Source organism: Aethalodelphis obliquidens, unplaced genomic scaffold (genome assembly GCF_003676395.1).
Source record: "Aethalodelphis obliquidens isolate GAN/ISIS:26980383/991018 unplaced genomic scaffold, ASM367639v1 scaffold1, whole genome shotgun sequence".
Taxonomy (NCBI): Eukaryota; Metazoa; Chordata; class Mammalia; order Artiodactyla; family Delphinidae; genus Aethalodelphis; species Aethalodelphis obliquidens.
The window spans coordinates 87,682,658-87,706,593 of record NW_020837945.1 but is presented as its reverse complement, the minus strand read 5'-3'; the positions used below and the strand labels follow the sequence as shown (position 1 = coordinate 87,706,593).

The window sequence follows — 23,936 nt, the reverse complement described above, 5'->3', positions numbered from 1 at the left end:
ATGTTATATATCGCTGTCATGAGGAAGACAGCTATTTTGGATGGAGAGTAAATTATATAAATTAACCAATTATTTATAACTCCAGACTCAGCATCACCCCTCATTTTGTCACCTTTCTGAAGCCTTCTGAGTTCTGCACATCCAGAGAATATACATATCTGTACTAGAATTTCTCAGCCTCAAGGCTATTAACATTTGGGGTGGAACATTCCTTTGTCGTCTGTGAGGGTAGGGAGGAGACTTGTTCTGTACATTGTAGGATCTTTAGCAGCATCCCTGGCCTTTACCCACTAGATGACTAGCATCATCCTCCCTCCAAGTGTGACAACTAAAAATGTCTCCAGGGCTTCCCTGGTGGCGCGGTGGTTGTGAGTCCGCCTGCCGATGCAGGGGACGCGGGTTCGTGCCCCGGTCCGGGAGGATCCAGCATGCCGCGGAGTGGCTGGGCCCGTGAGCCGTGGCCACTGAGCCTGCGCGTCCGGAGCCTGTGCTCTGCAGCGGGAGGGGCCGCAGCGGTGAGAGGCCCGCGTACCGCGAAAAAAAAAGTCTCCAGACAGTGGCAAAACCACTGCTCCAGATTTTATTTAGCTTTTAGCTTGAATGCTGGGAGATTCTACAATTTTAATCAAAGCTTGTAAACACTGAGTTCCTCTGCACAGCATTTGGTAGGGTAAGGAAAAAAGGGAAGAAAATAAAGTGAAGTTGAGAATCTAAATGGGAAAAAAAGAGGGGCCCACATTTATTAAGTATCTACTATATACTATGTGCCCAGCACTATGCCAAGAACTTTATAAAAATCATCTCATTTAATCCTGACTAAAACCCTACTCCTAAAGTGGTAATAGCCAAATTTTATCAAGAGCTTAAAATGTGCCAGGCACTGTATAATACTAAATATTTTACATGAACTCATTTGTTTAATTACAGCATCAATCTCACATATTAGGTACCACTGTTATCTCCACTTCACAATAATGAAGCTGAGGTCAGAAGATGAAATAATTTTCCCAAACTCACACATTCTCTAATTAGGTCTGAATTAAAATCTAAGTCTCTTTACCTAAACATGCTCTCTCTTAAAAAGCAAAACATTAGCTCATCCTCTTGAGAGGGTAAAGATAAGAGCTTTAAAAAACTCTAAATTCTAAGAAATATTTATCCTTCTGATGGTATATTTTAGTGAACAAGTGAGAATCCATGCCATTTCATCATACTCCAAGAGGTGATTAGGATCAAGTAAAAGGCCATGAACAAGGACTAGAACTATCCGTGATCCACAGGAACAGTCAAGGTTGTATATTCAACACCAGTTTACACAGAATGCATATTAGATAGAAGTGCACCCTGAAAAGATGGGAAAAAACATGCCCAGAAATTTGACATATGACATCCCCATAATCAGCACCTTAAATTTAGGGATATTTAAATTAGAAATTTCCTGAAACTGCCTATGGACCATAGATTCAGAAATGCTTCTGTGATTGACAAAGTTTAGTCACTACTCACCAAAACTGAATTATGGCACAGTTAAGGGCATCTTTGTGCAGAAATGAAGGGAAGAATGTGTCCCAAAACAGCTTGCACTGAGCATCAAGAAGAAAAGCATGGAAAATGAACCTACTCCTTTCCATTGCTGAGAAAGAGGATCATGGTGAAGGGCAAGGTCAAATTAGATATCTGACTTATTCAAGGGCTAACTGGATACATCATGGACCTGAGGGCTCCATGGCTTAAGCTATCGTGGGTATTAACTAATCCTGCAGCTTCACATGGCTTCTATTTCATTAGTGGATTTCATAGGTCTTTTAAGCTTCTCCTCTACTCCACATCAAGCAGTAATGCCACAACAAATGTGAAAGCTCTGGAAAACACAGAAAAGGAAAACCTCTCTGGAGGAATCTGTGTCTCGATACTGCAGGAAACTATGGTACATAGCAGAGTGTGAATACTGTTTTCCTCTCCTCTACCAAACATTTCAAACAGTCCCACTTGCCAAAATCAAGCAGATACTAGGAGTGCAAACTAAAATTGTCTAAATGTTGTGGGATTCGCCTTTTTAAAAGTGATGGTAAGAAGCAGGAAGTCTCAAACAAGAATGAAAATAACATCCCAGTTTACTTTCTCACCTCCTCTGTCCATCACTAATGTTCAAAGAACTCAAAAGTTTAGAGTACTCCAAGACTGCCAGCTAGGGATCTCTACATCCTTTGAATATAGGGATTATGTCTCCTTCTCCAGCACAGAACACAAAGCCTGGCACGTCATACATGCTTAATAAACATGTACACAATACTCATTGTTTGTGGACACTGAAGAAGTCCCATCTGACTTTAGAACCAAGATATTTATGCTTCAATGAGCAGTGTTTTTGTTTTTATCTTGTAGGCATTGTGGACTAGGATGCCCTGGATACCACAGAGTTCTCACAAATTTGTGGCCCACCTCTGTGAAGTGTAGAGCCTTTACTAAGAGCCTTTTCAGCCTCATTGCTGGTCCCACTTCATCATTCCCACCACCCTTGTCCTGTTTCTCTCTAATGATCTGTTTTAAATTGTTTGTTTTTCATGCCTATACCCAGCATGCAACTTGGTACTTTAGAGACACTCAAAACATATTGATTAGATTTCATCAAAATTAACCCCTCTCTGAAATAAGACACTACCCTTTTAATAAAAGAACAAATGAAGAACAAACCCTTCCCCTGAGGTGATGCTGAGAATTAATAGTTCCCTTCCTACCATCATAAAGAAAAGGGGGCTGACCAGTGAGGTTATCCAGCCAAATATACCCTTCCTACTGCCCCCACTCCTTCCCACAGCTTTTATTTTTAGGGTGAAGGCCTGTCACTTTTTGCTTCACATATGCCTAGTGAAGCATGGCTGAGCAAAAACCCAACAGGTACTTTCTCAAAACTTTCACTTCTCTATTGATGTGAAAGATTCTGGAAGGGAGGCTAAGAAAACTTTCAGTTGCTTTCCAAAGAACTGGAGAGAAGATGCAATTGCTAAATCCTTGTGGTAAGGGAAAAGACAGTCAGGAGAAGGTGACAGGATCCAGGTTTCCTCAGCTGGGGAGACGAAGGGTCACGTTGTGGGGCCATCTCTGTATTTTCAATACTAAAGAGAATTTAAGGGAGTTGGAAAAGCACAAAGGTTTATTAACAAAATTCAGGATTAAGAAGAGAGATGTGAGGGCTTCCCTGGTGGCGCAGTGGTTGGGAGTCCGCCTGCCAATGCAGGGGACACGGGTTTGAGCCCTGGTGTGGGAAGATCACCCATGCCGCGGAGCAACTAAGCCCACGCGCCACAACTGCTGAGCCTGCGCTCTGGAGCCCACGAGGCACAGCCCCTGAAGCGCATGCCTGGAGCCTGTGCTCTGCAGCAAGAGAAGCCACCACAGTGAGAAGCCTGCACACCACAATGAAGAGTAGCCCCTGCTCTTTGCAACTAGAGAAAGCCCACTTGCAGCAATGAAGACCCAGCACAGCCAAAAATTAATTAATTAAAAATAAAAATTAAAAAAAAGAGAGAAGAGAGATAAGGGTCTAAATCTTCCCCTGAATGGCTGCCTCAGAGTTTTGCTAGGTTTCTATATCCATATGTTAGGCACAAAAGAAAGAAGGACCTATAGCCATGGTAATATAAATATATATAAACAAATTTTGAGTGGCATTTAAGTGTGTTGTATATATAAAATTATTATTCATATGTTCCTTTGTGTTATATATCATACAGTCTAAAAGTTAAATCTTTCCTAGCCCATACCTCCCACCCAGAAAAGAATGATCTAAAAACACAAGGATTTTTACCTTTTCAATTTACATTACATTTTTCCAACTAAGTGTTGATCACTTACTAAAGTTTTCATTTGTTGAAATGCACTCTCCAAACATGTGATAAAATCATAAGATCACTAAATCTTTACCCCAAATTCATACCAGTCTCAGAAACATACACATGGCTATAGTTTGAAACAAAAACTTAGAATCCTAATGTAGGATTCAGCATAATGTCAAATCTCTTTGGACACAAAAACAAGGAACATGTGACAAGAGCCATCAAACAGGACTGTTCCTGTGAAAACCACATAACTAGTAATTTTACCCTCCTTAAAGTTTTCTTACTTTAGTATGTGGCACTTGTTTAAAGACTTTAGATCGTATGGACAAATGTGATATTCCAATAAAAAATATGTTAAAGAAAATTTATTGATGCTTTATGCATATTCATAATTTAATCCTCACACACCCTGCCAGGAAGGCTCTATTAATCCTACTATATACAAAAGTTGATTCTGAGGAGCCAAGTAACTTGCTATAGAAACACAGTAACACAGTAACCAGACCTCTTGAAGACACGTCAGGGGCTTGTGATACTACCTTATATATACATTAGCACAAAAGAAGGACCCATCAATAATAGAAGTAAATGAATGATTGACATATTATGATAGAATTTTCAAGGATAATAATAATCTAGTGGGAGCCAGTTTATGTGTGTTGAAAGGTGGTGGGTGGCAAGGTTAGAAAAAGCTAAAAACACAAGGGCAGAGAAATCTTTTCTCTACCAGTAATGTGGAGTTGCATTTCTAAGTGCCTGGCCCTGAGGACCCACACCTGATCATGTATGGGACACACCTCATCTGGCCAGTCCAAACGTGTGCATTTGAGACCCTGATGACTAGAAGCTTTAATAAAGCAGCTCCTGTATTACAACCTTGCTAGATGGTCTCAAAAGTAATGTATATCGCACTGTATTTGGAAGAATCTTATATAGTGACAAAATTATTGTCACTGGCTGATAAATGTTTCTCCAAAAAAAATTTAAAAGCCAAATCAATTCACAACAGCATAAGAAAAGGAAAAACTCCATTTTTAATGGAATTCCATTTTTATTGAGACCATTTCAATAACTTAGTACTGTTAGCCACTAAAACTACTACTATAAACTCTCTTGGCACCAAAATATAAAGAACCCTGATGCATTCATACACTAAATTGGCTCTTTTTTAATTCAACCACAAATGACTTGTCTTTAAATTTTTTTACTGTTTTTTGAATCAAAGCATTAAAAAAAATTGTAGACATGATCTAACAGTGCTGAAGAAGGAAAAATATAAAGGTATCCCCTTACTGCTTTAAGCTCTTTCAATCCAGCATCCAACCAGTAGAAAATGTATCATGGCAGTCATAGACCAATTTTCATACTAAGTTATAACTCACTGAGAAATTCTGCTTTCTTGGAGATACTTTCAGACCCTTAATGTTGTGCTAGTACAGGCTCTCTGCACTAACCACATTTATGAGTGTACTCACATTTATTCTTAGCTGATTAAATATGAGGTTGTCAACCAGCCCTTGTATGAGAATATTAAGCCTTGTTTATGATAAATATCAGCATGCTCATCCTCCATTCTTAACTAATTGAAGAATCTTCCTGCTGTTTATAAACAAATAATCCGGTGATTACAGCACAGTGAAAAAAAGCAAGTGCCAGTATACCCACTAAAAAGTCAGGGGAAAGAGTCATTCAAACATACTCCATTAGCAAAACTCATTCCATTTCTTTTATATTTTCTTCCTGTGAAATATACAAATCTAAATTGGTTCTGGAATCCAAGGTCCTACCCCCAAGCTCCCATCAGTATAGCTCAAAGTTCACCAACAGCCCACCTCATCCGTATCTCTACATACAGTTGCGTGAGTTGTGTACTGTACAATCCTAGGGGTCCCAGTGACATTGTAAAACTCATAGATGTCATTATTTAAATCACAACTTATAAACTGGTAGTAGCAGTAAAATATGTGGGGTTTTTTTCATAAAATCAGTGTATTATCACAATTTTTCAACAGAGAATAACAGTGTTTTGATGAGGGGGCATAGTTTTCTAATTCACATTAAAACATGAGATTAGCAGTGATCTTGTCACAAACCATTTTAATTCAGGTAAATCAATTAATCATTTGATAATGTATATAACAAAGGATAGGAATTTTTTTCCTATTGGGAGGCACCTTACCATAAAGAGGGCAAAGACTTAACCAAGGGCCCACACATCTCCCAAAGAAGTTACTTAAATCACTTTTTTCCTCACTTTTTAAAAAGTTAAATGCATTGTTATATCAGTTTTGTCACTGTTCACATACAGACCAAGGAAGAGGTTCACAGAGATTTCATCTCCTCAAAGACTGATCTATAAATTAGGAAATATATGCAAAAACATATCCAATAAGTAATAAAAAGAAAAACTACAAAGTTCTTTAATTCCATCTGTATCCAGAGAAGAGGGAGGGAGAAGAGAAGGAGAAAGGAGAACAGGAAGAGGGAATAGAGGGGAAAGTATCATAGAGAGGTGAGGGCTGGCAGGCAGGGCAGGGCAGGGAAGGAAAAGAGAGATACAAAGAAAGAAATCAGAGGATGTAAGTGTGTAGAAAAAAAAAGGAGTGGCATATACAAGAGATATAGCAAGAAAGATAGCAGGTGAAAAAATCAAAGAAAAGTTATTGTAAATTCTCAGATGAGTGCTGGTTTAAGAGTAAGCTGAATTGATTCTGCTTTATGTTTCCTTGCTTTATGGAAAAAGTTACCTTGTCAACATTAACTGGGCATGAACCATTTATCACAGCTCTTTATTCAATATCTCTACACTTTCTGAGATTCTTTTTTAGCAGCTCACCAGGGGTACAGCTGTCTTCTTGACTAGCAGCAAGGTGACCAAGGTGATTTGGCTGAAAAAAATGAAGCCAAGCTGAAAAGATAAGAGTAAGAGTTCCCTGAGATAACTGACAGCTGTGGACAGATACAAGACAGAAAGGTCAACACTCTGGTTCCATGGAAAAGTATGTTCAGTGGAGAATAACGAACACTCACCATGCTTAGCTGTGGCAAAAGGAATCCACTGGAGTTATCCAATTGTTTTTTGGAGTCACCCAATTTTAATCAATATTTAAGCTATATGAGTGAGCTATCAAAGTACATCTTGGCCGGATACCTAAAAACATTGTTTTAATCAGTGTGTGAGTTCTTAGGGTTTCTAGAGGCACTAGTTTGAATATGAAAAGAAAAACCATCATGGTTATTTCACAGATCATTAAGTTGGCCTCAGTACTCCTCCTAGTACCACACACACACACATACACACACACATAGAGTATCTTCTGGTGACAGTTTATCTCATTTTCCACAGTGCTCCTATATACCTAAGTGTGGAAAAAATTTTGAAGAATCCATGTCCCTGGTGAATGTTGTCATGGAAAACTTCAGGAAGTACCAACACTTCTCCTGCTATTCTGACCCGGAAGGAAACCAGAAGAGTGTCATCCTAACCAAACTCTACAGTTCCAACGTGCTGTTCCATTCACTCTTTTGGCCAACATGTATGATGGCTGGGGGCGTGGCTATCGTTGCCATGGTGAAACTCACACAGTACCTCTCCCTGCTCTGTGAGAGGATTCAACAGATCAATAGATAAAAGCAAAGTGGATGAGATCATTTTCTTTAAAGCTCAAATACTGTTTTCTTTCATTCTTCACCAAAGAACCTTAAGTTTGTAATGTGCAGTCTATTATGAGTTCCTTAATATATTCTTATACGTAGAGCAATAATGCAAAAGCTGTTCTATATGCAAACATGATGTCTTTATTATTCAGGAGAAGAAATAACTGTTTTCTGTTGGTTGGGTTTTTTTCATAATCTTGGTTCAAAGCTGGAACTAGTACTTCCTTCTCTCCTTCCACCAAAATCAGGCTCAGTTATTCATTTGCCAAGCTTCGTGGAGGTATATAGACAATATCAGTGTGATAAGGTCTGTGCTCAGAGTGGTCAGATTTCTTGAAGATATTTCTGCAATATTTTTCATCATTCATTGTTTACTAAAGCTGCAGCCAAAAATTTTTTTTTTCCTTACTCTATACTGAGCCCTGTAGCAAGTGAAGGTACCAGATTTCCTTTAGGACTTTAGGCATTTTCCTTGTATTTCTACCATATCACTGTAAAGAAGGGGGGAAACCCAGCCAGCTATTTTTCTTTTATTACTTTATACTCATAACTTTAGATTTTTTAACTGATTTCCAAAAAATAAGCTGTTTTCCTTAACCAATTCTATAATCTCTTCCTGTGCTTTAAATAGAAAGTGAACAGAGCCCTTTTCCATGTAAGACCCTGCTACTGTGTGAGGAAATAACATTTACAAGGAGTTTCATTACCTGTGAACTGACAATGTTGAATAGATGCTCCATTACAATCTGGGAAAGTCTATGTTACTAAGATATTTGTGTTAAAATCTTTATTCCATTTCAATTGAACTGTTAGATGGTAAAATTAAGATCCTACTTGCTGGTCAAGACTGGTGGACTGATTTCAATGGGTAAATCTATCGTGGCAAATTAACATATGGGAATATTGCTTTTGGGAATTTATGTTTAAATTAATGAGTATGTAGTCTCTCTTTCTGACAAGTATTCCCTGATGGGATTTTAAAGCTATATGCACAGAACATTTGTCTCCTCTACATGTTTTACTTTTCTATTTACAGTTCCCTTTTTTGTTGTTAGATTTTATACACACTTTTTTTTCCTGACACACACTTGAACTGAATAACAGATTTAAAGGAAGCCTTTGTTCACACTGACATTCACTTCTTGTGTTTGGAGGTGGGGGTGGGGGTGGGGGAATGAGGAATCAGTTTTAAACAAAAACATTCCGTCTTTTATTTAACATCAATATCAGAAGAAGAAGACAAACATCTATCTTTCTCATCTATTTAAGTACCTTTTTCTAATGTAGAATCAAGGTATTGCAGAATTTTACAAATCATATTTGTGGAACGAATGGTGAAATTAATCTGATGAAGTAGAAAGTATTCTGCAATATTGTAATACACAGTTTGACTTTTCATAAATAAATCCATAGGGTATAATCAGGACTTCAAATGTGTAATTAAAACTTAAAAGAAAATCCATTATATCAGCAAGATTTGAATACCTCTTGCACTCTAAGCTGGCAAGCCCATGGCAGGCCAAAAACCTATGATTCACTATTTTTAAGCTTATTTAAAGAGATTATAAAGAAAGTTCCCTTTTTGACACCCAAACACATACACACAATATTATGAATACTTGGAAAATATGATGGAAAGCTCAATTCTTACTCCACCTTAAAAATATAATTCTGAAGATGATAGAGAAATCTTTGTGACTACAGAGCTAAAAATTTACAACCTTTAATGTTCCTTGGGCTTCCTTCAAGTGATCCAAGGGTGAAACATATGCAAGTATTATTATATGAGTTACTTTTTATTTTCCTCTGGATTTTTTTTTTTTTTTTTTTTTTTGCGGTACGCGGGCCTCTCACTGTTGTGGCGTCTCCCATTGCGGAGCACAGGCTCCGGACGCGCAGGCTCAGCGGCCATGGCTCACGGGCCCAGCCGCTCCGCGGGATGTGGGATCCTCCCAGACCAGGGCATGAACCCGTGTCCCCTGCATCGGCAGGCGGACTCTCAACCACTGCGCCACCGGGGAAGCCCTCCTCTGGATTTTTAATTAAAGATTCCCAACTGATGTATCAGATAAGATTGTAGAAATCTCAAAATAATGACACCAAAAAGAAGTTAACTAGTGCCTTCTTGAATTCCAATAAAGCAACAGCCCCTTAAAGTAATTTAAATGTATATGCAATTAAATACTCATTATTAAAGGAGAAAGAACTGGGGCTAGTAATAATGTTTTAAATGCTTTGCATGTGTTAACTAACTTAATGTTTATAACAACCCTATTAGAGGGAGCACTATTATTATCCTATCCTACAGATGAGAATGTTGAAGCTCAGAGATGTTAAGTAGCTTCCCCAAGGTTACACAAACACTAAGATGACACAGAGCTGAGAAAGTACCCAGCTTGCAGCTTTCCCATTGTGGTAACCATTTACACGGCTTTGGGGTCTTTCAGATAACACTAATGAGGTCTGGAAGGGAAGCAGGACTGAACAGACAATTTTTAAGCTGAATCTGTTCCACCCTTTCACATTTGCAGGAACTATAAGGAATAATACAAAGTATACCACTGACTTCTCTCTTAAGAATGAATTTGTAATCTACTGGAAGGGTTGAGATAATACATACGAAAAAATAGAGAACAGCTAGGTCTTTAATCCACATCAATGCGGATAATATCTAAAGAGGGTTGGTATGAGGCTTAACTGGGAGGTATTAAGTAAAATGACTAGCACTGTATATAGCATATAATAGATGCCTACCAAGTGGTAATTATTACTATTAATAGCAAAATGTATAAGTCATATTAATAGTATTAGTATAACCACTAGTAGTATATGGTCTCTTGGAGCTAGAATAGCTTAAAACATCGTTTTACCCAAAACTCACACCAATGCATAAATCCCTTCTAATCCTTAGCAGGGATCATCTAGCCATAGGGACAGTTACTACTTGAATCCTACCAGAAGTGAGACAGGTTACCAGTTAATAAAACAATGCTAAAAATTTTCCTGATAACAATTTGAAATCTGCCTCCCTATATCTACTCACTAAATCCACACAAAACCAGATCAATACTCTTGTCACTAACTTATTCTATTAGTGTTATTTTATTTAAAAATGGAGGGAAGGTAGGGAAAGAGCAACTTCCATTTGTTTAGAGTAAAAGACCATAGAAAATAACTCATTCATCCAGAATTATGACATAAATGAAAATTTATAAAGGTAGCATAAATGACATCAACTTTAAAAGGTTAATAATATAATTGTTATAACCTAAACATTCATGAATTAATTAAATTGATAAGTTAGCTAAACCCTTTAATGCCCATGTGAATTTTATACCTCTCAAGTATGATTTGGCTTTCTGGAAAGTAACACTATCTGAAATTTTACATTATGTCCTTATTCAACTTTATGACAACAAACTAAGTTGTCTAAGTAACCAGATTACTTAGGAGCATAGATGTTTTCCTAACAAAATGTTGCTACAATTGTGCCAGGGGTTCATCTTGGCTAAGGTACCATTCTCCAGTGCAATGCCAAGGAACTGGAAGGAAATGTCATTCCGTACATTCTTGTAGTGACTTTATGAGCAAATGTTTCATTTAGGTAGGAAGAGAAGTTGTTCTCTCAAACAATATAATCACTTAATTAGGGCTTCCAGATCTGTTCTTCAGCCAAGTTCTTCTAAAACAAATTTAATCCCCAAGCCCTTGCAAACTGTAATATGACTTGTTACCAACATAGTATGAGATCAGGCTATGGAGAAAGCTTCAAGGTTCTCTCCCCAATCCCACTACCTATTAGCACAATTAGTAGTACCATAAGTTTTCGTAGGTAGAAGTCACAATATCTCTTCATAAAAATCTCTCCTCCCCCTCCTTGGTGTCTCTCTCTCTCTCTCTCCACCCCCCCTTTCTCTTAGCTCTATTTCTTCTCTTGTTTAAACTCCATACACCAGCAAAGATGATCCCCAGCCATTACATGTTCAAGAAATCCCTGTGTCTATAATCAAAACAGGAGAAAAACCCAGCATTCATATCAGTCCTCAAAAATGCCAGTTCTCTTTGTATCACTTGTACACTACTGGGCCCATCCCCGTAATGATTGACAGCAGGGCACATTATCTGCAGGCCCACCAGGTGGGGCTCAAATAATTCCCCAGATGTAAACACATGTGTGTGAAATAAGAGAGGAAGGGGTGCTTGGCAAGCAAAAACAACAGATGCCCACTACAGGCAACTTGGACAAACTCATACCAGATTCTCCTGCCAACACAGCTTTTGGTTGGAGAAAAAGTGCCACACATATGGGAAGGAAAAACTAGTGTTACTGAGAGAGTAAAGGAGTAAAAAGAGCTGGCACTCAAATTTTACCTTGCAATTTTTCTATGAATCCTCTAATCATCTCATAAAATTTTTTTAATTCTGGTTTTCACTCAATGAGAGATGCAGGAATATTTTGATTTCAGTCAGAGAGGTTCCCTTAGGGTCAACTGACACCATGCTAAGAGGAAAGAATTGATAGGAAACAGAAACAAGTTTAAAAGAAGGGAGGGTAGTGATAATATATGGGGAAAGGAGATTTGGAATTAGAAAATCTAATTTAAGCAACTATTGCTATTCATCAGTTACTAGAGAATTTCTCTGTGTTTTTCTTAAGGGCCTTCTCCTTCGAGGTTAATAAATACCTATTTAGACTAGCACAGATTCTGTTGTCCCATTCATTGCTTGTTTTGGAGTAAATTCATTTAAGGAGCATGTGAAGAGATGAATGGGTAGGTTCTCCCTACCCTTTAGGTTTTTCACACATCATAACATTTAAGAAAACGGTTCCTTCTTAGACCATGCAGTGAGAGAGCTGGTCACAGAGACAGCAACAGGAAGCATCACTCACCATCTGAAATACTATGGTGACTTCAACATCTAGACATCCATATAATACCCTCAACTTAGGTCTGTCCAAACTCATCAGCCTCCTCCAGTTAGAGAATCATCAAAGCTCTGCTCTTTTATTTGCTGCACTAAAATCCAGCAGCAGTTTGTAAGGCAGCTGCAAAGCCTGACACTTAGCTCCCTCCCATGGTGAGCAAACAGACTGTCCTGGTGTCATCCTTGAGCATGAAAGAAGTATCATTTCAGAAAAATTAACAATATCCGTCTCTAACCAAAAGCATTCAGCTGCTGTAGCTGACATCTAGCAATGCTGAGAAGAAAGCAGTGATTGGGGACTCATACTACATGTAAAATATATTCCTTCCTTTCCAACAGTTCTGACACATACAGAATTTAGTGCAAATACTACACTTAGGTCCATCTCTAGAAAGTCATAATCAGCTGGGAAGTTTCAGCTTTTCTAGGAACAGAGAGTGCCCTAAATACAGCTTGGGCGACTGTTAATGGAAATCCCAGGAGCCAGGTCCAGCTCAGCCAGTCGAGGCCACGCAAAACAAACTGGTTTGTTGCTAACACCAACAAAGAGGCCTTCCAACTCTCAATTTCTTTGAAAATGTCACACTATCTGGCTGAATAAATAACCCTTGAATACTAACAACACTCAAGTTATCCTGGCAAACATCCAAGACTATTTAGAAGATTCTACCTGGTGTCTGTGAGAAGTCACATGTCCAAATCATCCAACAGTGGAAATCAACAACTGTCTCCACTTTTAAGAATGAAGTCTTTTAATAGCTGAGTAGTCTCAGAAACTCCCAGCATTTACCACTAAATTCAAAAAACCTACTGAGACTGGAACAAAGGGGCCCTTTGGAAGACCAGGTAAAGCCAGCAGTTTACTTTACCTCTGATATCAGTGTAGTTTGTGGTCCCTGAACAGCAGCCACTGGGCAAACTACAAGCTACCTTCACATGGTCATTCTCCCCATTTCCACTTCTATTTTGTGTAAAGTAGGAAATCAAACCCAACGCAACCCTGACATTGGTAGGCATCAAGGCCTGCTAAAAGGAAGAGGCTTTCATTCAGCAATAGACGTAGACCAGCCTGATGTTCTGCCTTTATTTAGGAAAATTTACATCCCAAGACCTAGTAACAGTTTGCTGCTGCAAATGACTTGGATCATGGAGTGAAATGGCCCTTCAAGTCTCTTTCCCACTGTCATCCCCACACCTCTTATGCTTCAGCCATCTAATTAATCAGTGGTCATCCCTAATGTTCTAAATTATTTCACACTTCTGGGCTTTTGCATTTACTGTCTCCTCTGCCTGAGACTCCTTTCTCTGATCTCTCTTCTATTCATCCAACTAACTAATACTCATTTTTCAAGATTAGCTCAAACTTCGTCTGCACCAGATGATTCAGGTCCAGAGTAGATGCCTATCTTCTGTGCTTCAATAACATCCCATTGCACCCTTCTATAAAAACACTTATCACACCACATGATAGTCGTGGTTTATTTCTCTAGTAGTCCTACAAGTTTCTTGAAGACATGGATTTATTTTATTCATCTTCCTTTTATTATGCGTGTATATTCTCAGCCCCTAGTACAATTCCTGGCATATAGGAGGGCTCAATAAATGATACTTAAATGAATAAACAAATAATTGAATTACTAATAAAAAGTAGGCAAATTAAGCAGATTTCTCTGTATTGTGACTTGAATATCTTCCCAAAGAACAAAAATACCTGAAAAGCCACCAGGAGAGATCAGTACCTTTTAGTGTAGATTTTTGTGACCTGACAGTAAAAGTGCAGATGGCCCTGAGCAATGCTGGCTTTCTCAGCCAATAATTCCTCATCACACTAAAGTACCCTATAACCATCTATCACCCCAGAAACGTAAGAGCGGAGCTATAGAAGAACATAAAAGGTAAATTCTGATAAGAGACAATTGGAGTCTTAAATTTACAGAATGGAATAATGCCCAAGAGGGGGAAGGTCTAAATAAATGATTAGCACACAGGCTTTGGGAACATTCAGACCTGAGTTTGAATCCTGATTCCACTACTCACTAGCTGTGAGATTCAGGAAAATGTATTTAACTTACCGTGCATCAGTTTCTTCATCTGGAACACAGGAATAGTAACACCCAAATCATAAGATTAAATGAGATAATATATAAAATGCTTATCAAAATGTCTAGCACATAATAAACACTCATGAAATGACAGCAATTGTTTTATGATGATTAATAATAAAAGGCAGGGGACTTCCCTGGTGGCGCAGTGGTTAAGAATCCGCCTGCCAATTCAGGAGACACAGGTTCGAGCCCTGGTTCTGGGAAGAGCCCACATGCCATGGAGCAACTAAGCCTGTGCACCACAACTACTGAGCCTGGCTCTAGAGCCCACGAGCCACAACTACTGAAGCCCACGCGCCTAGAGCCCGTACTCTGCAACAAGAGAAGCCACTGCAATGAGAAGCCCATGTACCACAATGAAGAGTAGCCCCCGCTCTCTGCAACTTAGAGAAGGCCCATGCACAGCAAGGAAGACCCAATGCAGCCAAAACTAAATACATAAATAAATAAACTTTTCTAAAAATAATAATAATAGTAAAAGGCAGAGACTATTATCATTTTTACGACTGGGAACTGGAAGTTTTGAGGCAAAGGAATGCAAGTTGGGTAATAAAGATTAAGACAAGCTTCATCCCTCCTACAATTTTTCTGAGGACTGGCCCCAGCCTCAGCACTTCCAAATGAAACCTCATAACTAAGGTCAGTTCCTGGGACATTTGAAAGCATTCCTGTCAACAGAGGAATGTAGATGGGGAGTCAAGAGATTGACTTGAGATATTATATCACATGCTCCCTAGTTTCTTTGGAGGAGAAACCTCTGAAGAAGATTCTGTTCACTCCCCACAAGTGGTAAGAAAAGGGATTCAGTCCTCATATAGAACCTCATCTAGGCAATGTGTGAAATTCCAGAAAACTTCTTTAAAATGGAGGCATAAGAGGCTGAGTGAGCAAGCATCTGAGTTTAAGGGCTCCAGAGAGCCACCCATAAAGGAAACAAGGGGTGCAGGGAGAGACTCAGAGGAGGAGGAAAAAGTGAATGTATACACTTAAACCAGAGGCACTAAGACCAAGGCTACATTCAAGGAGTGCCAGACACTCAATCCAATTCCTGTTTCTTGCTAGAAAAGAATGGAGGAACTGACTCTGATTAACCACACACCTTATCCAAATATACTGACATTTTTACACAAAGGATTACCAGGCACTTACTTTAACTTGAGACTAAGGACATAAACATGAACTATCAACTCAGAAAACGAAAATGTTTATCCCTTACTTTCTATCTCCAATTTCCAGCAAACTAGAACGAGTAAGAAGAAAATGACCTAATATGTGGCTAAATAGCATCACACTGGAAACATTTTTATTCTCCACCCCACCCCCAAAAAAAGGATGGCTATAAGTGGAACACTTCAGACCCTCAAAAAACATAATGGGTATACTCTGGAGCTCTGGTGTGTCAGGAAAGGACCACAGTGCTTAAGATGTCTACACACAAACATACACACTCGCCCTTCTGGAGGAAATAGCTTATTCAAGTATTTTACCAGGCAGGGCTCATCCGCTTCCTAACTGAGTCATTATCATGTAGTGGCTCTGTTCTAGAAATTTTAAAGGGAAGAAAGTGGGGAGAAGGTAGAGGACAGAAGTTCCAGAAACTCTTTCTTCTCACAAATAAGGTATAACCTGATTTCTATTGCAATTGAGCCAGAATAGCAAACTGGTGTTCAGAGAAAAGGTGATGTTTTTCTGCCTAAAATAAAACCACTAATATACCCAGACATCAGCATAATTGACCGGAAATTAGTTAAAACAGCAGAGAGCTGGAAAAAACACAACACAGAGGGTGTCCTGCCATCATCTGGGATCATTTTTCCCCCATCGCTTACCACATGCTTAAAAGAGGTGGGAAAGCAAATTGCCAACCACAGCAGAACATGACAAGCCCCCTGCTGCTCTCTGTGTCCTCGAGCTGCTCCTTCAGTCTGTTCAACCAAGTTCTGGCTGCGGCTGCCCCAGGGATATTACAAGGGCTTGACTCATTTATACGTATGTCACGTTGTCAGGGTTTTCTCCCAAACAGGTAAAATATGCCACAAATCGTGTAATAAAATATGGCACAATTTGTCACATTTGCAACATTTCCAAATGTCAGTGTCATCTCCCTGGCAAACAAGAGAGGGAAGTGGGTTTTAAAAAATCTGGCCAAAAATGGTTCTGCTCTCTGTATTAAGAGGTTGTTCTGTGGCAGGGTCCTTTCCTGGCATGACTTACAGTACTGTTTTGGGAGTGCTCTCACCAGAGCATAAAAGGAGGAAGAGAAAAACCTCAGGAAGATTCGCTGTAGGCACTGAAGATGTCCAGTGAATAAATGTGAATTATTACTACCTAAAACTTAATTTTACAGAGTTACGTTAGATGCTTAGCACATGGTCAAAAATAATGTAAAGGGAGATGACCATAGTGACAGGTGATGCAAAAATGAAAGGATCGAGAAAAACGACCAGGCGGTAGCAGAGCCTCTGAGAATTCACCTGCAAAGCAAGCACTGCCTTGACAAATGGGATTTGGTGTCATCTATGCCTGTGTCCCATTGCTATGTTAAACATCTGTCCAAGTATCAGTAACCAGTAAAAAATACAGAAAAGAACATTATACATCATGATTTGAGATATGTCAGATTTCTATAATATAACAGAGACATATAACATGAAGAAGATATTATACCTTCTTTTAAAAAGAACACTTGTGGAGAGGCCCTATATCACTTGGTTTAGGCATTCAAATGTATTTTGGGGGGGACAGTGTGGTGTGATGAGAGAAGCACTGGACATGGAGCCAGTGGACCTACTCCTTGCCTCAGCTCTTCCTCTTTCCAGCTAAAAGGCAAGCCCCCTAACCTCTCTCCATGTCTCGATTTTCTCCCTTACAAGGTGATGGTGAAAATAATACCTTTCCTCCTCACCTCAGATGGTTATTATGAAGATCAAATGAGATTATGTGCTTGAAAACATTTCATATACTTTGCACAGCTTTTTTTCCCTTTTCCCAAGGAATTCCATCCATGCCAATGGCTTTAAGACCTTCAAATATCAACTGATATTCCAAATTTTGCATATTTAGCTGTGGGCTCTTTCCTAGGTCTCAAAGCTCTATCTTTATTTGCCTCTGGATATCTCCACCTGGGGAGTCTTCAGGCATTTACAACTCAATATGTCCAGTGGAAATGGCCCTCTTTCTAAACCCACACAAACACTTTTGCTCACACGTACCTCCACCCTCCCTGCCATTCACGCTGAACCTCTTGCTTTCCTTGGTACATGATCCAACCACACTGTCACCATGTTGCACTGACCCTATGCCCTAAGCATCTGTGAGGTCAGCCCCTTCTTTTCTATCCACACTGTCACTCTCCTAGTAGCTATAGCCTCAGAATCAGTCTTCCTACCACCAATCTCTCCACTGCCCCCAGCCCACCTTCTCTACACCAGAAGGAACTTTTACAAATAGATATCTGATCATATCCCACCCTGAGAAGAACTGTGAAATGACTTCCCATTGCCTTTGTGATGAAGCTCAAATACCGTGACTTGACCTTCAAGTGCTTCATGAATTCATCCCACGTTCCATTTCCAGCCTCATCTTCTCCTACCCACATCCCACTCCCCAAGCCGTCCTGTTCTAACCATATTGAGCTATTTCTTCAAACACACCAAACTTTCTCAAGCCTCTGTGCCTTTGCCCCTGCTCTCTGCCTAGCCTTCCTCCTAGTGTCAGCAGAGGGATTGGTAAAAGCATGGACTCTGGAAACCAAATGCCTGGGTTCATACCCTGTCTCTGCCCTGGGCATGATACTTGTCTCATTTGGGGTTCACCCAAAAGCAGACTCTGAGACAAAGAGCCAGCAGTTTACTTGGAGGTTCAGAAAATACCAGTAGGGGAGTGGGGAAGTATACAACATGATGATTTGATGCATATATATACTGCAAAATCATTACCAACAATAGGGTTAGTTAACACCTTCGTCACCTCACATAATTACCATTTTGTGTCTGTGTATGGTGAGAATATCTACAGTCTACCTTATTAGCAACTGTCAAGTATATAATACAGTATTGTTAACTATAGTCAACATGTTGGACATTAGATTCCCAGAACTTATTCATCTTATAACTGGAAGTCTGTACCCTTTGACCAACATTTCCCCATTTCCCCCACATCCCAGTCCCTGGAAATTACCATTCTACTCTCTGTTTCTGTGAGTTCAGATATTCTAGATTTCACATATAAGTGATGTCATACAATATTTGTCTTTCTCCGACTTATAACACTGAGCATGATGCCCTCAGGGTCCATCCATGTTGTCAAAATGGCAGGATTTCCTTCTTTCTCATGGCTGAATGATATTCCATTTTATATATATATATATATATATATATTTTAATATATGTATATAAAATATATGTATTATATATAATATATATATATATATGAAATGGATCTAGAGTCAGGATTTATGGGCCTAGGAATTGAGGAATAGAAATGGGAGTAGCACCATTCACTATTAGTCCTAATTATCCACAAGCAAATTTTTGCTTCTCATCCCCATGACCTCCCATCCCCAGCAGACTTCTGCTCTGCTAGTCTAAAGGACTAAGTTTTAAAAGGAGGAATGCTTGAAGTATCTGAAATACAACAATGATTAAGACATAATATCATATGTCACATCTATACATATATCTCACATCTTCTTTATCCATTCAACTGTAGCCAGACACTTAGGCTGTTTCCATATCTTGGCTATTGTGAATAATGCTGCAGTGAACATGGGAATGGAGATATCTCTTGGAGATCCTGATTTCATTTGCTTTGGATATATACCCAGAAGTGGGATTGCTGGGTTATATGGTAGTTCTATTTTTAATTTTTTGAGGAAACTCCATAATGTTTTCCATAGTGGCTATAAGATACTCTCCTAGCTCCAAAGCATATTCCTATCATGGCATTTGCCATATTCCTTTTGACTATTTTTTATTACATTTTTATGGGTCTTTCTTTTCTATCAAGCAGTGTCTTGAAGGGAATTCTTGTCAAATTCTATGCCTAGGACTTCTCTCCACCTGTCAATGCAGGGGACACGGGTTCAAACCCTGGTCCAGGAAGATCCCACATGCCACAGAGCAACTAAGCCCATGCACCAAAACTACTGAGCCTGTGCTCTAGAGCCCGTGAGCTACAACTACTGAAGCCTGCACGCCTAGAGCCCATGCCCCACAACAAGAGAAGCCACTGCGATGAGAAGCCCGCGCACTGCAACAAAGAGTAGCCCCCACCCACTGCAACTAGAGAAAGCTCACGTGCAGCAACGAAGACCCAATGCAGCCATAAATAAATAAATAAATTTATTATTAAAAAAAAATTCTATGCCTAGCACAAAGTGAGCACTCAGTGTTTGTAAAATTGAGTTGAACTAAGTTGTCTTTCATAAAACTTGCTTTCTTTTTATGCCAAAAAAGGAAAGAAAATGGGAGTTAGAGCTAGAAAAAGAAATAAAAAAAGAAGAGAAAGGAGGTGTGTATTCAAAATGCATTAATAGTAGGGGCTCAGTTAGTATTTTCCGAATAAAATAATAAGAGACTATGAAATGAGCACTAGTACGTATCAGGCATTATGTGAAGCACTTAAAATACAACAACGATTAAGACAAAGTCCCTGCCCCAAAAAAGATTACAGAGGGAACACACAGATTAATGAATAAAAGGAATAGATATCACTGAGTTAATAGCGGTTGGGAAGAGACAAGGATAGTCACCAGTTCAGGTCAACGCTCTTTAACCAATTTACAAGTGCTAAACAATCACAACCAAAACTGACCTATACTCTGAAGTTTGGGGAACTTCCCTGGTGCCTTGATAGCACATGTTTCCTACTTGGATACTAAATATTTCCAGTTCTATGAGGCCAACTCGACACATTAGAAAATACTACACGGAAACAACCGCCACTAGGGGCGTCGCGCCGAGGCCGTCCCGCCCCGGTCTCTACGCCCGGCCCGATTGGCCGCACGGCGCTGAGGCCCGCCCCCGCTTCCGCGGCCAGCCCCGGAGGGGCGGTAGGGTCCGGGCGGTGGAGTCGCTGTGTCCCGGCGGCGTGGCGTGGAGCACCCGCCGGGGCCGCGGGAACAAGCGCCCCGCGGAACTGCTACTCCCAGAGCAGCCCGGGCCCCCCATCTCCGCCCCGCCGCGCTCTCAGGCGCCGAGCACTACAACTCCCGGCATGCCGTGAACTTGACGGCCGCGCCTCCAGGGTGGAGTCCGGCCCTCCCGGCCGCCCAGCTCTCCCGCCCCGTCCCCGCCGCTCTCCCGGCCGCGCGCGGAACGGGGACGCGAGCCATGGAGGAGACACCGACCCCGCTACTGGGCAGCCGCAAGCCGCACCTGGAGAAGCTGACCTTGGGGGTCACCCACATCCTAGCATCATCCCAAGGTGTGACAGAGGTGACCATCATAGAAAAGGCGCCTGCTGAATGTCACATGATTTCTTCATGGGAACAAAAAAATAACTGTGCTGCCTGAGGATCTGAAGAACTTTTACCTGATGACCAACGGCTTCCACATGACATGGAATGTGAAGCTGGATGAACACACCGTTCCACTGGGCAGCATGGCAATTAACAGCATCTCAAAACTGACTCAACTCAACCAGTCTTCCATGTGCTCTCTTCCTAACGCACCAACTCTTGCAGACCTGGAGGATGATACACAAGAAGCTAGTGAGAACCAGCCAGAGAAGCCTCACTTTGATTCTCGCAGTGCGATATTTGAGCTGATCCTTGCAACCTGAATGGGAAGGTTTGCCTTGCCTACAAAAGAGGTAAACCAGCATTAGCACAAGACACTGAGATCTGGTTCCTGGACAGAGCGTTATACTGGCATTTTCTCACAGATAACTTTACTGCCTATTATCTCCTGCTTATCACCCACCTGGGCCTGCTCCAGTGGGAGTACGCCTTCACAGCTATGGCATTAGCCCACAGGCCAAGCAATGGTTCAACATGTGTAAACCCATCACCTACAACACAAACCTACTCACGGAAGAGACCGACTCCTTTGTGAACAAGCTAGATCCCAGCAAAGTGTTCAAGAGCAAGAACAAGACATTAATCCCCAAATAGAAAGGGCCTGTTCAGCCTGCAGGTGGCCAGAAAGGGCCCACGGGTCCTCCTTCCACCTCTAAATCCTCCTCTGGCTCTGGAAACCATGTCCGAAAATGAGCGCCCAGCTCCCCGCCAGCCCCACAGCGATGATTTCCAAGCACAGATGCCCCAGGCGTGGCCCAAGCCTCAGATTCTGTGTATGGAACCATAGTCCTCTCTCCGACAAAATCCTAGGCCTTTTACTTCTATTGGCTTGAGCCAGGAGTTGGAAGGGCATACTCAGCTCTCCCTAAGAATCCTTCTCTCATACCCCTTACAGCAGGTTGTGCCACCTACTAATTCTGGAAGCTGTGGAGAATGTAAGGTGTTGTGTAAGTGACTAAGTAGATCTATTAAGAGCTTTCTTTTCTTTCTACTCCAACCCCCTACCCCTCAGCAGTAATTAGAGAAGTCCCCCATAGAAACCACTGGTTTTGACCTATGAGGCATTAGAACTATGCTGCTCAACTGGTAGCACTTTTTTTTTACATCTTTATTAGAGTATAATTGCTTTACAATGGTGTGTTAGTTTCTGCAGGTAGCCACTTTTTAAAGAGTTAAATTTAAGCCATATTAAAAATGGGAGTATTCATGTGGCTAGTGGAGTCTGTATTAGCACAGAGATGATGAAACATTTCTATCATCACAGAAAGTTCTATTGGGCAGCACTGCATTAGAATACTTTTGCATTACCCTTCCTCAGATCAGTTAATTTTTGTTAAAGAATAATGATACCTTAATTTGATGGGTTATAATGTTCCATGAAAAACCTTGAATATCCATTTTTATGTTCTTTATATCCTTCACCACAAACAGATCTTGCTTTGCTCATTTTCAGTTTCCTATAAAGTTTCTCATCTTCATCAGTTTCCTATAAAGTTTCTTGTTTCCAGTTTTGTGATGTGATATTTGTACGTTTGCCAAAATTATCTTTCTCACTTTTTTTTTTAAAGAAGAGGTGATTCTGCTGTACCATTAAAACCAAAACAAAACAAAACCTACCAAGCATTGCTTTGCCAGGACTCTTCATGCACAGTTTTGATGAAATCAGTCACTGTTGACAAGAGCTTCCACCTGCTCTGCCTACTCACAACTGCTCAACAATTCACGGGGTAGCAGAAAAGGATAGAGAGGAACCAAGTTGTCAAGGATAATAGCTGAGGTTTAGTCTTCCAGAAGCATTTTTCTGCCAAAAGTCATCAAAGGGAGAAACAGCAGTGCCAGATAAGAGATTCCAGCATTTGGCTCCTTCCCCAAGTCAGGGTTAGAAGGGGATTGAGAAGTTGTGTCATCTTCCACTGTGGTAGATGTCCTTCCTCTAGAGCTCATGGAGCCCCTGAATTATTTCTTAAGTCCTAGTCCAGTTCTCGATTTCACAAATGAAGCAGCAGAGGAGCCACGAAACAATGGTGCACTTCAAATCAGTGACAATCAGCTGGAATCCCCAAAGGGCTGTAGACAGAAGAGGGTTCTAATAAGGAAAGGTTTGAGACCTGCCTCAGGAGGAGCAGAGCATTCAAGAGCAGGAATGGCTACCTAATATGTAGGACCCAGTGCAAAATGACGATGTGGGACCTTTTGTCCAAAAATCAGGTAAACACTACCATTAGAAGTACTAATATGCAGTAGCAATTCTCATATCAGACAAAATAGACTCTAAAATAAAGACTATTATAAGAGACAAAGAAGGACACTACATAATGATCAAGGGATCAATACAAGAAGATATAACAATTGTAAATATTTATGCATCCAGCATAGGAGCACCTCAATACATAAGGCAAATACTAACAGCCATAAAAGGGGAAATCGACAGCAACACAATCATAGTAGGGGACTTTAACACCCCACTTTCACAATGGACAGATCATCCAAATTGAAAATAAATAAGGAAACACAAGCTTTAAATGACACATTAAACAAGATAGAATTAATTGATATTTATAGGACATTCCATCCAAAAACAACAGAATACACTTTCTTCTCAAGTGCTCATAGAGCACTGTCAAGGACAAATCATATCTTGGGTCACAAATCAAGCCTTGGTAAATTTAAGAAAATTGAAATCATATCAAGTATCTTTTCCAAATACAACACTATGAGACTAGATATCAATTACAGGAAAAAATCTGTAAAAAATACAAACACATGGAGGCTAAACAATACACTACTAAATAACCAAGAGATCACTGAAGAAATCAAAGAGGAAATCATAAAATACCTACAAACAAATGACAAAGAAAACACGATGACCCAAAACTTATGGGATGCAGC

At 40.2% G+C, this 23,936-nt stretch overlaps 1 protein-coding gene and 1 pseudogene across 1 annotated transcript in view; both read left to right on the top strand.

Moving 5' to 3' along the window:
• KCNMB2 (potassium calcium-activated channel subfamily M regulatory beta subunit 2) overlaps positions 1 to 8,956 on the top strand; it is a 251,494-nt gene extending 242,538 nt beyond the window's left edge. The window contains exon 5 of the mRNA XM_027111497.1: positions 7,186 to 8,956. Within this exon, the coding sequence (XP_026967298.1) occupies positions 7,186 to 7,470 (285 nt within the window). The 3' untranslated portion in view covers positions 7,471 to 8,956. The remainder of the gene's footprint in view (positions 1 to 7,185) is intronic.
• Positions 8,957 to 20,730: 11,774 nt separating this feature from the next.
• LOC113622913 (tubulin polyglutamylase complex subunit 2 pseudogene) lies at positions 20,731 to 22,701 on the top strand (annotated as a pseudogene).
• Positions 22,702 to 23,936: the final 1,235 nt, after the last annotated feature.